This window comes from Triturus cristatus, chromosome 3_1 (assembly GCF_964204655.1).
Source record: "Triturus cristatus chromosome 3_1, aTriCri1.1, whole genome shotgun sequence".
NCBI lineage: Eukaryota > Metazoa > Chordata > Amphibia > Caudata > Salamandridae > Triturus > Triturus cristatus.
In genome coordinates, this window is record NC_140583.1 from 353,520,979 (window position 1) to 353,539,036 (window position 18,058).

General features: G+C 42.0%; 1 protein-coding gene across 1 annotated transcript in view; it reads right to left on the reverse strand.

Annotated features, from left to right (window-relative positions):
• Positions 1-2,759: 2,759 nt before the first annotated feature.
• Positions 2,760-18,058, reverse strand: part of MCEE (methylmalonyl-CoA epimerase) — a 121,152-nt gene continuing 105,853 nt past the window's right edge. The window contains exon 3 of the mRNA XM_085644087.1: positions 2,760-3,453. Within this exon, the coding sequence (XP_085500213.1) occupies positions 3,301-3,453 (153 nt within the window). The 3' untranslated portion in view covers positions 2,760-3,300. The remainder of the gene's footprint in view (positions 3,454-18,058) is intronic.

An 18,058-nucleotide genomic window follows, 5' to 3' on the forward strand; every position in this document is an offset into this window, starting at 1 on the left:
TTACAAACTCAATATTGATAAATGCGAAATCCTTCCTTTAAACAAACATTGTTTTCACAATGATTTCTTGGGGTTTTAAATACTTCCACAGCGCGCTGGCATCCCCTATTTCTATCCTGGTGGGGTAGATTAGACTCTATAAAAATGATGCTGGTTTCACTAATTTAATTTTACTTATCCAATATTCCAGTTAATATTCCTAAATCTTGTTATAAACATGTTTATACTGTTCTCTCCAAATTTTTGTGGCAGAATAAAAAATATAGGATGTCTTTTTCTAAACTTAAACTCCCTATACATATGTGTGATGTTAATTTTCCTGATTTTTCTTCTTATCACACCTCATTCTTTCCTAAACATTCTTCTTTTTTGCTGTCTGGCAATATGATTGATTCTCAACCCTTGTGGGTGGAGATCAAAGAATCCTTTTTTCAACCCTCTACCTTAGACGAATATGTTTCTTTAAACCATACTCCACCATCTTTATCCCTACCTATTCTTAAAAATGCCCGTCAACGTTTTCAGCCTCTCTTTTTGGATGGCCTAGATGAACGTACTAGATTTTTAAAATCCCCAATTTGGCATAATAAACATATTACATTTAAAAATAGGACCCTTTCCTGGAAAGATTGGTTCGATCTTGGACTTAAATGGACTCATCAACTCTTTCAGGATGGTATTTGTATCCCCTTTTCGGTAATTCAATCCTCGTTTTCTCTTACTCCATCTTATTACTCCAAATATTTGTCCTTAATTACAGTCGCTCAAGCTTCTTACAACGCTTTGGCGCCTTCTTCTACACTTACAGTCTCCTCCCCCAACATATTATCGTCTTTCTATACCTTTCCTTCGGCCTCTCACATATGTAGGAGTTTAAGGGATATCCCTACTACTCGCGATAAATCTAAGGTGGAATGTAACTAGGAATCTGATTTAGAAGAATCTTTTCCTATTTTAACATGGAACAAGATTTGGAATAAAATAAGGAAGTCCTCTAGAGCGGCGAACACCACCCAAACTTTATTTTTCATATATAATAGACTTCTCCTCACATCGGCTAAATTACATCATATAGATGCCACCATCACCTCTACTTGTTGGTCTTGTCCTGCCCCTTCTGCAGATCTTAAGCATATGCTGTTTACATGGCCACTTATTCACACTTTTTGGCTAAAAGTCTGGCAACAAATTGATACTATTTTTCATACATGTATTCCTTTTTCGCATATTTTTCTAGGCAGCGTCTCAGAGGTGTGGGCCTCCCATGATACTAATGTCTGCATTACTGATTTACTTATAGCTGTAGCATTTCAGCAAATTACTAAATCATGGAAAAACACTTCAAATATTTAATTTCAAGCATGGAGGTATTGCATTTGTTACAATCATAGATTAGATAGAGCTTATGTTTACCCAATCACACTCGCTATTAAACGTGACATATTGTGGCTACCTATTACTAATTTCCTAAATATGTCTGCGCGAGCCCTACCCTTGCATAATCCTCGCAATTAATAAATTTCCAAACCTCCTTTATGTGATAATTACTAATATTTTTCTATCTGGTTTTTCTTACGGTTAAGGATGAAGTTATTATAGTAGGAATTACTGTTACATAATCGTTGTGTTTTGAATACAAGTCCCATCACAGAGTTATTTTCCCCTCTTCTTTCTTACTATCCCCCTTTCTTTTCTTCCTTCCCCCTTTCCTCTTTCTGTTCCTTTATAACGTATTGGTATTATTTCATACTTATCTAACACTTTTACAAATATTGTATTATGTTTACCTTTTCATCAAATAAAAATGTTCTTTAAACTTAAAGAAATTGTGCACAATTCTGCTGTACGGGTTTATAACTTCAGTAGTACACATTTGAAAGTATGTTCCTCAAGCAAACAAAACAGTATTCTTTTTCTGGTGCTAAGGAGTAGGCTTAATAAATCGAGTTTATAAAAGCGAACACAGTCCTTGCCCTTTAACCATCCTTTTCATGTAGACTATTCAGCTTGAAGCACTGCTCAGCGAAACATAAAAGGAGACTTTTGTTCCCAGGGTTGTAATCCCATGGGACTCCTTAGCTGGAAAATATATGATATATTTCGAACATAATTCACACTCTGGGGTGAGTGAGTGCCTGAACAAAGGTCCGCGCCTTCTCTTCAACAGCAAACTTGTGGTAAAGACTTGTCAAAAAATAGGATCTGGTCCAGGGTATTGTTTTATTAAAATGAATAAACGATGAATTCGTTCTAAGAACTCGCTGTGGACCTTGCAGAGTTGAATAAGGCAGCATCACACAAAACGTTTTTAGTAGGGATGATTTCCAGACCGGAATAAGGGTTGCCTAGCAATCCTTGACACATGTACAACAAGGCAAGTAGCCTGTTATCAAGGAATCAGGCCAAGGCAAACAAGCTGACGGCCTCCTCATCAAAGTGGCACAAAGGCTGCTCTCTTGTCTGTGCTCACTTCACAGCATCGCCGATTCATCTTGTGGTGACTGCGAAGAGGATCTCACTCTGGAATAAGAGCCGGGGGAGGCAGGGTGACCTAGAATGTGCAGTTAGGATTGTTGCCATACGAACGAGGGTTTCTGTAGCAACAGTGGTCCGTGTGTGCAGCAGAGTTAGTTCGCCCGCCAATCACGCCTTTCTCGTGTTTATCCCAAAACATCTTATTATTGAGCCTGAGGGGTGCTGTCACGGGACTCCTCCTCAGCCAAAACCCACCGCCCCCAAATAATACTGCAGAAACAACATTATGTGAAAATGCACATTTTATTTTTCACAAGTTTCCTCAACTGCGACAACCTTAACGGTACATCAGAAGGAAAGGAGCAGATGTTTATAAACTGTAAAAGGGTGCACGATGGAAGAACTCACGTGCTCATCTGAAGTCATGCAGTCAAGCTGGCAGAGCTGCGCGAGGATGGAACGCTGCTGGGAGGATGCACAGCTGAGGGAACTTGTGAGGATCAACAGCGCGATCATATTCCTGCATTCCAACAGGTAATCTTCGAGATGCTGTATCAATACTTCTGCTTCCTAGTAGGGGCGGTGCTGGGAAGCCTGTGCTGCGAAACATACTGTATTCATTATGAGATTCGCAATGTTCATTGGACGTTTCACTCAGAATAACACGCGGGTGCGTGAGAGAGCGAGAGCGCCAATGGAGATCGGAAATGTCTCTTAATCGCCTGTCCCCGCTGACATAAAGTGAATAGATAGGTTCGCAGGAGAAGCACGGAGGCGCTTACCCGCTTCCCTCCCTCCCCCCCCCGCCCCCGCCCTGCGAGGTGCTCAGGCCTCCTCGAACTCCACCAGGACTCCGTCACAGTCTTTGGGGTGCAAAAAGATCACAGGTTTCCCATGCGCGCCTATTTTTGGCTCCTCGCTCAGGATGCGGATGTTTCTTTCCTTCAGAGCTGCGATTGCTGCTTTTATATCATCAACCTAAAGCAAGGGGCGACAGAAGCACACGTGCGTTATTAACCCTGCAGACAGAGCACTTCACTGGTGATAGAATCCTGCGAAAGGGTCCGCATAGCAACAGAAGTGGGAATTTACAGTTGGGAAAGTTCCATCACCTGTTTACAACTGCTGTTACATAACCATTTTATGTTTTGGAGAAAATTAGTCATTAAATAAGCAACTCAGTATTTGTGCGCTCGGTGTTGCCTCCGACGACAACACTGAACTTTAAATTGGTAGTCATTGTTCTGCAAGTTGCACTGGGACACACATCTCACTATGGAACATGCCAAGGTAACTACAATGAATGTGACGTTCATGTGCTCTGGAGTCCAGTAAGAATGCTATCTTTGCAGGTGTACTTCCTGGGCATGCCATGCTGGCGATCTTGTACTTCCAGGTGAATTGGTCATCAGCAGGATGCTTTGTAAAACGTTTTGAGCTTCTCCTGTGCAGGCATGTATGTCATACTCTACTGCATCAGGGGGTTATAGATTTGTACAACACAAAGTGGATGCAGGGGGCCTAGTCGTAGCAATCGACGAGCAAGTCGTGCTTACACTGTACAAGTCTCTTTGAAGAAGCAAAAGACATTTTTGTTTTAAGGACGAAAAATCCCTCGCCCACTATGTGTCCACTTTGTGTTGTATTAGTATTTGGGAGGGATGTAGGCTGTGTCTTTAAATGCTCTCCTTTGGTCCTCTTTGTGTTTGTTGCTTACAGATTTGTCCCGTGGTGTCAAACAACAGTCACTAAAATGGTGGTTGATGTGCTTTGTACCAGTGATCAATTTGAGCCGGTGCATTCTAGTGCTCAGCTCCGCCAGAGATTAAGTGAGATTAAGTGATTTGCCTTGAATCACAAGATGTTGAGCCGATGTAGAGGCTTGAATCTGGTTCCCCAGCTCCGAAGTCGGCAGCTCTGGCCATATCTTCTCCCCACTTTCTGGTTAGTAGTTGGCTCTGTTTTAGGTGGCATTATAAGAGAAATGGGCTTGTGCAAGTTGCCTCCTGGTGAGAGCCCCAGCACATATTTTTATACAAATTAACCACCGTTTTGTATCCTGAAGATTCAAAAGAGAACTGTTATAATCTAAAGAACCACGGATTCTAAACTGGCATGAGCCCATGAGTTGCTTGTTGGCTTACAGTTGGCCATCCCACCCTCATAAGCACTCTGGTGTTTCAGTGACAATTAGTCCCACAGGGTTCTATATGGTCTACTGCCATCTTCAACCTTTACATTTAGCTGCTTGGTGCCCTACACATCAATAACAGGCCTGCGATTCATCGATACGCTGATACTACACAACTCTACTTGAAGGTCTCTTCTGCTTCAGACATCCAACGCCTCAAACACTGGTTGTACAAGGTCTAACTGAAGCTCAACCCAACCAAGACAGAATTCCTATTATTTGCTATAAACAATTAAGAAAACACATTACAAACCTGGCTCAATGACCGGATTCCTGGCAGCTTCAAACCCCAACTTTCACTGAATACCAAATCGCTTGGACACCAGCCTCACTCTCAAGGACCACGCTGCCAAAAACAAAGTCGGCCTCTTACCAGCTCTCTCTTCGAAAGAAATTCAAAGTATTTCTTCCAGAAAATAGCTTCAGAACTGCTGTCCAAGCCCTTGTATTCTTGCATTTTGACAGTAGTAATGCCCTGGTACATGGCCTCCAAGACTCACAGGAGCACCACTTCAAAGCATCATACTGGGCTGCAGCACGTCTCCTCTAGGGCCTGAAGAAATATAATCACATCACCCCATCCTGACGGAACTCTACTGGCTTCCTTTACAGCACATACACCCTCACTTATCTTGCAGATAAGCTCACTCTTGTGGTTCTCGATACACCCGCTGCCAGGACTACATTAATCGTCAGACTAAGAAGTGTAAAAAATAAAAAATAAACCAGCAGGCCCTTTTCATCTATACACCCAGGATCTTGACCAAGATCCCCACCTTCGATCAGGACTGCCGCAACACTGCTCCAATTTACGAACTAGATGTAAACTCGCCTTTTAAAGAACACTATAATACAATGAATTAACCCTCCACAGCCCACCTACTTCTCTTATTACTTATTGACTATATGCTTGTCTTCGACCATGTACAGCGCTTCGGTGCCTTTTGGCTAAGTTTGCGCTATAGGAAAACCATACACATACATGCAGAATTGTACACAGAAAAGTTAGGAAGGGTCAGTCTATCACTTATCCGGTTATGTCAGGGTTCCTCAACCTTTTGTGGGTAATAACCAACATTTACATATCAGTGAAAATGGAAAACATCGTGTAACCTCCATACAACATGTCAGCATACAGGACCTGGCAAACAACCACTTAACATGATGAAAGATCAGGGATGGTTGTGAATTTTCGTTCCAGGAATGTTTGAAATGTGCAATCAAGGAGCCTACCAGGACAGTGATGAAGAATAACTTGGTGGGATTCAAAAACGACTTTGGAGTAGGGTCTGCTGGGTTTTCCAATTAGATTTTGGGGAATTTATTAGCAAATTATACATTTCAAAACAAAAAGTCACTAACATTTGTCAGTATCTAATTGAGCTTAGAAACCATTTTATAGGAGTGCTTGGGTTATTTCCCCTAGAAGTAGATTATTGTAAAGTTTTACACATATTAGCCAGTTCCATTGGCGAAAACCTTGAAATATTTGCACACCACATTACTGGGGATTCGGGAACTGTTACATCTTCAAAGCATTTCAACATTTGTATTGTCAAAAAATGAAATATTAAGTACTTTCAGAGAGTTACACTTCTGAGGCACACACAATTCACATCATCATGTACAATTCAATTTATCACAATTCAATGAATACAGAGAAATTCTGGTCTTGACGTTTTGGGTTTATTTTCTGGCTTTTTCTTTTTGCCAAAAAGATCTCCTTTGGCCAATATGTGTTTCGTCGTCTCGGGGAATTATCCCTAGGACTTCATAAAGGCTATTAGGCTCGGATTAAGAGGTGTGGCGCAGCGGCCAAGGCGACAGACGCCGGACGCTGGGGATCGAACCGTGATCCCCAGCGTCCGGCGTCTGTCAGCCCGCTTAATCTTCCCGACGGCCCCTAGCGCTGGGATACCTACGGGTAGCTGTGCGCTTTGCAAATACTGGATTGACATTGATTAATGTTGGGGTTCGTCATCCTTCTCGGCGTATTAGTCCAAGCCAAAATAATCAATTAATTTGCCTGTTGATGGCACTGTTGTCAAATTGTGAACTCCTTCAACCATAATGAAACAAATTTTTGTATTCACTGACATTACACGAGGAGTATGAATTAACCTACAATAGAATGCTCTCCAATTTTTATTCACAATACGAAACCTGTCAACTGGCTCCAGCTCATGTATTTATCATTTAGCAACAGCAACATTTTGATCAGAGACGGTTTAAAGGAATCACGCTAATCTTAAACAAATCAATGATGGCGAAATCGTTCAAAGAAAATAAAAAAAGTAACATTGATGGCGCTGTTTAATTTCACCAGTTTTGTGGTTATGAGTAGCAACGCCAAACGCAAATCTACAGGAACTTACACTTCTACAAGTGATTAAGCATAAAAAAGTAATATATACATATTTACATCAATATCAAAGGAGAGAACTCATTCACGTTATTTAAGTTGTATTAGATGATTTCCATATGGGTAACCTTCATCTAGTCCTTTGGAATTTGAATGTTACTTCAATTTTATTTATGGACTTAAATCACACCAAGTTCCCTTGTGTAACAGCAATTACTGGGTGAATGTCATGAGTGTATGCAGACGGTCTGCAGTTATGCAGAGTGCACGATTTCGGACTTTACATTGCAAACACCTTTTTGGGCTAGTCCAGTTGGTTTAATTTAAAAAAAGATAATTCAACAAAAGAAAGAGCTTAAGTCCTATCAATACAGCAATTAGTAAAAGTAAACCTTACAATTGAAATATAATGTCACCCTTTTTCCATTAACCATGTGCTTTTTTTGGCGTGAGGTCCCTGACATTTAAAAAATGTACTACGATTTCACAATCTCATATTTTCCCAGTTTCTTTCACTCTTTTCCTTCGTTCCTATTCCTCCCCACTCAACTCCAGCATCCACTTTACTCCCTATGTTTCTTTTCGTCACATCATTGGAATGTTTCCTTACTCTCACGAATTTCTTCCTTATTTCACTACCCTTAATTCTCTCCCCTTCAATGGTTGCCACTCATACTTCCACGTATCTCTGTACCCCCTCAAATCCTTCAAACAGTACCTCTCTGATTTCACTCTCTTGCCTGTCCAGCTTTTCACATCTCCCTCTTCAACTACTCTAAGAATTGTTTTCTTTTTTAATCCTTTCAAGCTGTCTTCCATTAGTTTCCATTATTTATTTTCTAACTCCCATGCATTTCCACTGTCCTTCCTACTCTTTCCCCTTTTTCTTCTCCATTTCATTATTTCTAGTTGTGCCCCCTCTCTTTCTGTAACCTTTTGCATTCTTGGCCCTGTCCTCTCATTCCATGTTTCCCAATTTCTGTCCTTTCTCAGAACCCCTGGCCCTTCTCATACTTTGCCACTCACGCCATATGTTTGTTTTCTTCATCATACTCATTGCTCCTACAGTCTCGCCATCTTTTAAGCTCTCTTTTTCTTTTCACTCTGTCACCCACTCTGGTTTGCTGTAACACCACAAAGCACGCTGGAGGACTCGAGATCCGTGCAAAATACGGAACGTAAACGGTAGAAAATACTAATAAGAGAAATTAAAAATCATCAGTTTCCAAAACAGTTACTATTTTGTCTGAAGTTCAGCCAGTAAGTACATTCTTTAAATTTTTTTATTTTTATTAATAATCAAAACAATTGGCTTCACAAAGCATACCGATACCACATGGTAGGTTATTACAAAGACACATTGGTACAGTCACCCTTTCCCAGTGGAAGGTGTATGTTCACAGGTCTGACTTTCAGACAGCTTTTCGAAATCTATCATTCGGTTCAGAGTTTAATCTTTCCCTGCTGACCATGTTGGGACCACAAGCCAGTAAGTACATTCACTCCAGTGTGATGCACTAGACAACCTTCTTTGTTCATACAGAAATCAGCATAAGGACGGACTGCATAAAAGTCTCGGATGCTAACATATGTAGAGGGACTGATTTGCAATCTGCTCTGTGACAAACATGAAAGGAAATACGCTTGTCCACGTTTGAACCCTGGTCTATATGTGATGGCATAAAAAAGTCTTACAAGGGAGAACATTCAACGAGCATTGCTTGGACTAAGACAACCTGCCAAAAAAAAGTCAGGATTTTATAATGCATGAGGAATTCAATCAGTTGTTACCAACTTTCCTTTCTAAGTAATTTTCTCAGTGGACGATTTATCACAGAGTTGCAAACGTTCATGTCATAGATGGTATTATTTTCTTCAGGTAAAGTTAGTTTACAGGAGTAGGTAGGGTGAAGACTGTCATCAGAACTCCACTGTGAGAATATCATTCAAGGACCAGTACACAATGCATCCCTACTCAAGAGGTAAGCTTGCTGAGTAGGAATGGGAGCAGAACAAAGGTTAAAGTAACTCTTGTTTCTAATGGATACTTCTCTCCCTGCAGATTCCTCACCCTATGAAAATAAATGAGTTCCAAAGCAAACGTGGTGGTATTAAGTAGTACCAGTTTTCCAAGAGAGTTATACAACACAGCCATAGTAAAGTCAAAGTAGGAGTCTGCATGTTTGATCTTTGAGGCTATAAGCTTTAACAAAAGTATATAAAGATGACTATTGCCACCCGTCAAATCAACTGCCGAATGTCTCTGATGAGAGCAGTGGAAGCAGCCTCGGTCCTAGCTAAGAGGACGCAAATTACAGTTGTAGGGTCTTTCTTGGACAAGGCATTATACGTCTTAATGCAAAGGGTAACTCAATGCAAAATTGGTGACCAATTTTCCCTTCTTAGGTGTGGAAAAACACACAAGCTGATCACACACTTTGTTTCGTTGTGTCAGGTCAATACCGTAGGACAGTCCATAGCTGGGTCCAGTGTGTGCAGCTGCTCCTCATCGTCGTTGTGTTTGGGAGGATGAAATTAAGATGGGATAGTGTGGACTGGCCCATGTGAAAAGCATATATCAATTTTGGCAGGAAGGATAGGCAGGTGCAAAGACACCGTTTACCTAGGCACGAATCTGTAAATGGTGGTCAGACCGATAAGCCCTGGAATTCACTGGCCAAAGTAATTCTAAGTCAGTACCCAGAGGTAAGAATTAGGCTTTTCTTTCTTCTTTAATTTTAACCAGCAGCCATTAAAATCAATAGCAAACACAACCAAAGACTTCATTTCTAATGAAGCTTAGAAATCAAACAAAACATCAAGTTTGTGTTACAGTCTCTCAACCAATCAGGCACCTCCTGGTATAATAACTGCAACGATCCCTGCTGGGCTTCCTCTTTCTTCGCTGCTGGCAGCCTGCGTCAGTTAAGTGAGCACTTTCCCTCAGTACTGCTGCTTGGGATTGTTTTGTCAGCACCTGTTATTTATTATATTTTCTGTTGCCTAATTGTGTTCAATCGAAGCTTCCACTCCTCCTACGTGGCTGCGGGAATGCTCTGTTGCTCCTACGTGGCCTCAATCGATTTTTTAATTGCCGGCGAGGAGTGCGCGGTGGTCAGCCGGCCGCCTGAGTTAAGGTCACATGTGTTTTGACCCCTCCGTCAACGAAATTACATGGAGTGGATGTTTGTGTGATACGTTGCCTGAGTTAAGGCCACACGTGTTTTGGGTTGCACAATGAACACAGACTACTTCAAGCACGAGGTGTTTTACACTTTAAATCCTCTGTTCCATCTGATGAGTAATATCACAGTTGTCATGCAGTAGTCGTGTGTTTATCATGTTTGTTCTCTCTTTTTCAGAGTACAGCGGCTTTTTGGAAATCCCACAAGGCCGCAATGGCCAAACCATGAGTTTTGCCTTTCACACAACCCCCACAGGTTGGGATACGCCTTAGCATGCGTATACCGCCGGAGGGATCCTGGTCCTGAAGAATGCTTAGCTAAAAGTGCATCCATAAGCAGAAACATGTTGACCAACTTTCACTTCATTGATTAAATCGGACTATTCTGGTAAACCTAACCAGCCAGCTCACGTCCGTCCCACTTGTTTTAAACGATCACTGGTTTTCCACCATTAAAATTACTTTGGGATAAAACCCGCGATCTTTTAACCTGCACTACCCTTACACTTACACCACCCCCCCAAAAAAAAATGAAAACGCTCCGCTGTAATTCAGGAGTCGTAGCACACCAGAGGGACATTCGGTCCCTCTGGTGGGAACCCAATGATGAAGCATGTCACCAACTAGGTTGGTGAGTGAGGGTTCTTTTAAAAAAAGAGGTTTCTCCTCGTGCTGCCCTAGTAATTCCCTCTTTTCTCGCTCTTTTGTTGTTATAAAGTATAAGCACTTTCAGCTTGATTGTGTGGCAGACAGGCCCAGGCTTTTCACTCTACCTAGCCCGTCTGTACTTGAAAATTATTCTTCAAGATAGCACTAACATATATTATTAGTAATTGAGTTTCTGGTTGGCAGAGGTATGCACTCTGTTCGAGCAGGTACCACAACTTTTGTCAAGGTAAGTAAGATACACACTAAAAGTTACTTAAGATGCAATATGCAAAGTATTTGTGCAACACAGACACACTCTCTCTCTCTCTCTCACAAAAAGACTCCTTGCCAGTTTAGAAAAATAGATTATGATTTTAATAAAAGAGGTCTAGAGCTTAGAAGCAATAAGCACAAATGGGGGTTATCTGGTCATACTGGAGCGCGATCAAGTCAAGAGTTCAGGCCGCCTGTGATGGAGTTCAGGCCACCTGTGATGGAGCGAAGGCCGACTATAGGACCCACGCAGGGCCAGCTGAGCAAAAGTCCCTTAATCGTTGTCACAACGAGAGATGCAGCAATGATCCCCATGCAGTGGGGGTGTTGTGCCGGATTTCTCCACATAACTACAGTGATGCATCGGGTTCATTAAGCGAAGCACCAATTCACAGTGCGCAAGTTCTGAAGGCGATGCGCCAGGTTGATCCACGCTGGAGGGGCGATGCGTAGATCTTCTCCACGCAGTGGTGGCGATGTGTTGGTTCTGAAGCAGTGGCTCCGGATGACGCTACGGTTCTGAGTGCAATGCACCGATTCTACTCCCGCAACAGAGTTGATGCGCCTGTTCTGCTCCAAGCAGACTGGAGATGCGTTGATTTCTATGGTGCATGTATCCAGGTCCACTTCCAGTAAACCAGGCACACGTGGAGGGGTAGACACTTTGATAGCCCTGAGACTCTGGGCTCAAGGCAGAGTCCAGCGCTCCCTCAGAAGGGTCAGAGAGCAGCAGGGCAGCAGCAGTATATCACTTTACAAAGGACTTACAGGAAAATTAAATATGCCAATTGGGTATACTCCAATGTTACCATATTTAGGTGAGAAATACATTCACCTTAGCACTGGTCAGCAGAGGTTAAGTGCTCAGAGTCCCAAATCCAACAAAAAGAATCAGCAAAAAATGGAGATAAACAGGCAAAAGGTCTGGGGGAAGAACACCCTAAAGCTGACAGGTCTAATGCATATCCACTCATATGCAATACAAGACATTATACATAAACAACGTGCAACCAAGCAAATTCTCGATTACGTCTGAAGGACAGAGTCCTGAAAGTAAAGATTAAATGCAAGTCTATTTGCCGGTCAGCGATTTGGAACACAGTTAAAAAAATCCAATTATGAGGGGGAGAAAAAAAAGAGTCTTTTAGAACAGGAGGCCTTTCTGCTCAAAGTTTTTCAGTCAGGTTTCGAAGAAATTTTGTAAAATGAATTTGCTCCTCAGTCTAATATGACATGCAAACGAGTTCTGACCTCTGGAATAGGAACGACATTTTGCACAAGGTTTTTCTCAGGGCAATAGCCAAATTACACAGCTGGACACTACATAAAAACAATAGTGAAATAAATTCCATACCTATGTTTATGAACAGAAAGTTTGGAAAAAAGAAGGCTTTAGCGTGTGCCCAAGAGCGTGCAATGTGGAATGAGACCAGTACAGAGCAGAAGACAACAGAAACGGGTAAGACCTATCCCTTGCAGATTAGCTGGATGACCCAGCAATCTATCGCCATCAGCACTTAATTGGTGGAGAAATAGGAGATGCTCCCACACCAGATATTGGTGGGGTGGGGGCAGTCAAAGAAGTTTTGAGACAGTATAGCTGGCGAACTAGGGCTGCTGCAGTAGGTGATCTACCTCTACCCCAAAAAGTGCAATACATTGCTTGCAGTGTCCATGAGAATAACTGAGACATCTCCAAACTCACAAGAATCGAGTAGAATGCATCCAAGCACCCTGGTGTAGTGTGTCAGCACTGCCTATGGATTGAGCTTCTATATCCACAAAATCCACACCACACTGCAGGATATATTTGGAAGCATCAAAACACTACTGACCAGATCAAAGAAAGGCATTTCATATTGTCAGGAACACTCACAAGGTTCAGTTTTGCTAGTTTCCAGAGGGAGTGGACACAAAGGCCTAGAAGGCACTGGCATTCACAGTGTGAAAGTAGTGGCTGCCAGAAGACTTTTTGTCCATAAAGTCCAGTCTCTCTGACTCAGACCTGAAAGCCCCAAATCAAAGAGATTTGGGTTTAACTTAACAGAGAAAGTTTTGAAAGCAGACTCTTCAGAGAGGGATGTGATGACAAGAACTTCATGCTGAAAGAGGTGAATTAAAAAGAGAAGGCTGGATGGGTAAACACAAAAGGTAGCCAAATAATCTTTTAAATTAGCCAATGCTAAGCTCTGCCTGGCAAGGGACAAAGGGAAGTGTAGAACAACAGAAAGGCGAACTGAAATGGTTTAAGACCTTCAGATTGGCACCACCGAATTTCAGGTCACAAGGTACACGCTGTGTTGCTCAGTGATTTGTCTGTGGACTGTCGAGCCCAAAATGGCTCCTCCAAGACAGAAAAAACATGCCAATAGTGCCTTAATGAAGGGTAGGACAGGCTGTGAGGCAGAGGAAGGTTGCAGGAGCTCGGTCAAAATGTCGAATTTGGCCGCAGTGGTGGACAAGATTAATTACAATGCGTATGTTGGTGTTCAAACCACCGAAGTGAATGAAGAGACTTCCTCTGTAGAGGCCCCGGTATGCTAAGAAATATCACCTTTTGGAGATGCACCCAGACCACCTGCATTTTTTAGGTTGAGGAAAAGGCCCACATCTGGGAAGAGGTAATCTGCCTTCGAATCATGAACCTCTGTACAGACATAACTTTTATCGGCCATGGCAAGAGCATCAGAGTTGGATCCAAAGAGTTCTTTGATATGAGCAAATAGTTGTACAAAGATTCATCATCAAAATAGGTCCACTCCGACAGTTGAACTGCGAGGTGACAAAATGAGACCTGACAATGCGCTTGCTGTTGATGGGCCACCCCCGAGCGGGGACCGTGATTTTATTTATGTAATTTATTATAATGCTATTAATGTATGCCCACCAATTCATAATGCTTATGTACATGTTCATCTCATGCAGACCGTAACTTCAACGCATTGCTGTATTGTTGTCTATGTTTTCATCAATAAAACAGTTTGTGGGAAAAAAAAAATAGGTCCAAACCTCTTCTTTAACCACTTTGATAATGTCAGCTGACTTTAAGGGTTTCAAAGGCAATACTGAGCACATATCAGCTGCACCTTGGAGGGCACTTGATTTGTCAGAAGCAAATTCAGATCTGGAGTGTGTGTAAAGGCAGAGTCTGATTTGGTTGGTTGGAGTCACTGGCATCGGCAAACAGAAGCAGGCTCGGCCATGGGGATTGGCCTACAGGGTAACTGAGCCTTCTTGAAGATATCCAGCATGGCTTTTTGGAGCCCCTTTACCCTGATGATGTCAGCTGATGAAGTAGAACATTCCGGCTTAATTGTTTTTAATGTTGAAATCAGCTTCAGTACAAGAATGACCACAAAAGCATTATCATTTTCCGTAGATTTCTCCTTTCTCTAGGTCCTTTCCCTAGAGTGTTGTGTGTTTTTTTGTGGGAAGATCTTGTGGGTGATCATATCCATTTGTACACTTACCTGAAGGGGTTGATGACCACTTCAGTGTTGCTCTCCGAATGCCTTTGTGTACATGAATGAACAGAAGTTGCAGCCCAAGGACTCATGTTCTGATATAGGACACCACATGCAAATGTTATACAAGTCTAATAAAGACATCTTCTTGGGTTATCTTCTAAAGCATTTAAACCCCAAATTAATAGGAGGCATTTTTCCTAGATGCTGTCAAAGATCAATGAGCATTCCAGGCATCCTTGTTTGGTTTTTAATATAGTCTTCAAGTCTTACCAGGAGCAGATTAGTCAAACCCAGTTTTGTGAACAATATACCTTCCTTTCCTTCATGTCAGAAGAGGGTGCTTGGTCTTTATTATGATTCTACAGATTTGCCAAGAAATCAACACAAAGTCTCATATTACCCGCCTTCTTTTCAATAAACTAGACTGCCGCCCCAGCAAGTGAATTTAATGGTTACATACTACTTTCAAAGTCTGTTGTCTTTTAGAATAAAGAATTTGGTCTGTCTAGTTCAAGAGGATAATTTAAAGGTCTGGTGGAATACAATGGTTCAACTTCAGTGAGACAAAATATGTCTTCATATACAACATACTGAAAGGATCGCGCAATAGCATACTAAAAGAACAGTTATCAGGGGCCACACCAGCGGACGGGACAGAGCCCAAGGCAATTGATGTGCTGCATGGAAATACAGAGTTTCTGAATCCTTCAGTAAGATAACAGTGAAATTGGATTCAATCATTAACTCGAAACCTAGATAGTCCTGGATGCTTTAGTTTCCTGTGTAATGGCTCCAGAGATCAAATAGGACTGATTAAGTGAATAAATAGGTTCTGGGGTTTTTAATACCTGAGAATGTGAATACATGAGAGTGAATCAGTGCAAATCCCTTATCCTTGTAGCCACTGAATTAAATTGGACAGCCACTTTTAACTATCACGTAGTTCCTACCAATGCAACAGGATTGTAGATATGTGTATGCATGGGAGACAACAGTGGATCGAAAGGTACAAGTGTATGGCCTAGAACTATACACTCTGTTCTACTCACAAGCTTGTTTGCTTCCCAAACATGCTTTAAGGAAAGTACATCCATTGTTAGTTATTTTTAACGTTGAACGTTTTATTTATCATTTCATATCATATTCATATGTTGAATCAACAAATGTATTAAGGTATTTAAATCATATTCTCTTTGGACTAGCCCCAAGAACTTTCACCTACATGCAAACAAATCCACCTGACTGAAATGTAAGTTCAGTATTATCACTTCTAAAGGAGGAGTAATCTGAGGAATTCTCTGGACATCAGCATACTGGAGCATCTATCTCAAGGCAATCCTTTCGTAAGGGAGGCAGTCATCTGGTAAAGAAGACAAATATATGGTTTGCAAGGACCGCGGTGATGTGCCTTCCAGGTGTAAAATTCTTCAGACAGGTTGTTGATGTAAAGCAATGGATGTGGTGTTTTAAAAGTGGTGATGAGAAAGTGAGGCATTTCAAAGAATTTGAAAAAGCTAGAGTTTGGGACATGATTCGCTGGGGAGACAAAGGGTCAAGATTCTTCAATAGTGTCACAAGAACCAAGCATTCACTTCATCAAACCAGTACACTCCCAGCACCCTATCAACCCTATTTGTCTGTACTATATACAGCAGTATTGTTAAGTAGAGGAAATAAAGAACCAATAAAGAAAGGTATAAGACTTGAACCACAAAGTCCATCACACAGCTAGAACAAGGTGGGTTCCACAGGCCCTAGTTGCTTGTATATAGTTTGTTACCTCCACTAGGAACTAGAAGGAGTGAAGAGTGCATGCTCCAATGGACATGAAAGGGTATAGTGCTACCTTCCAACCACTTCAGAGAGCAGATGTTGCATGAAACAGGTTATTGCACCTGTAATGCTATCTGCTACCTTTCATTACCAATTCTTTGAAGAGCCAGCCCCTCCTCCCCCCACATCCATATGTGCAATACCTGCAAGATGAAGTTTATAAGACAGATCATGGGGGAAAGGACAAGATAGTCTGTGGACAGCTGATCTCAACTTGATCTGAGCATTGCAACTACTGATGTCTAAAAAGGATACGTTGTTGTCTGACGCAGATGTACCATTCCTGATTGGAGAAGATAATTGGAGGGTCACCCAAAGTAGGATTAGAGAAAAGGCTCTGGAGTATGTCTATACACAAAAAATGTAGTAGGGAAGCTAGATGAATAAAGATAAATTTAGATTAAGTACTGTGGAAGGTGTCAACCTGTCAGAGATGCGATAATCTCAAACATACCTGTGGGTTCATAGGGGTTCATAAGTGTCCTGTGCGAAGTAGACCACTGGTAATCTAAATACAGAGTATTAAGAGTCCTACAGCAAACTAATTTTAATTTGGGAAACAGTGGGTTAAAAAACTTGGAGGACAGCACTCAGGAGGTGCCCATTGCAGTAATGGCTGGTGCCTTAACGGGTGAAGAGGTCCCCTAAGGGCCTCTCAAAAGACATTTAATAAAAAACAGATGTTGGGATGGTAATGTCCCTTGCATGGATATACCCGTGGGTGTACCCGTGCCATGAGTGCTTTACTACATATGAACCCGGTATCCTAACTTTTTATTTTGGCACTGGTGGTGCCCTTATTTATCATAAGTGCAGACGCCCAGACCTGTCTCTGACTATGCATGGTCCAGGACCTGTCCTGTGACCTGGGAGGGTCCCATGGTTTAAGTTGCGGTAGTAGTTGGGTGAGAGAGAGAAAAAGATAGAGACAGAGAGAGAGAGAGATTGACAGAAATAGAGAGAGTGTTTGTGTGTGTGTGTCTGTCTGTCTGAGTACCGATACAAGTGGGATCCATTTTGGATGCCTATGATTGTAACAAGCCACAAGAGGGAATATGATGATAACTTCCCAGATAGTAGCATGTATTGTCTGCATTCCTGAGATAGGAGGGAGGAGATCCTGACAAATAAACGAGAAAGATTGAGACAGGGCTACCTTTAGAAATTGAAGACTTTGTTGCAAGGGGCTTCCGATTAATTCTTTCCAAGCACTGATAACTAGTGGAGGTGACCAGGGGGACTGCAGTTTCCATTGTTCAAGGTGATTAAGTGTCTAGGCCAGGCCTGCCCTTTTGTCTGTCTCTGAATACTGCCTCAGGAAGACTGATGACAGCTAGGAGCAGGAAGGTCAAACATCACTCTGTCCATGTTGTGCATGCTCCTGCTTGGATCCAGCCCTAGTGCTACCTGCTTTGAGAACCACCACTTTACACAAAGGCTCAGTTGGAGAGCAGCCAGAGAAGAACACTTGCCAGAAAACCAACCAAAACCATTTCTGAAGCTTGAGACAGTGGCTCCACCTCCACAAATGTGTATAAAAGCGATGTACAGAACTATCCACTGTGCATTCTTTTAGGTAAAGTAAACTGTAGGGAATAGAGTGGCACACCGTGTCCACTAGAAAC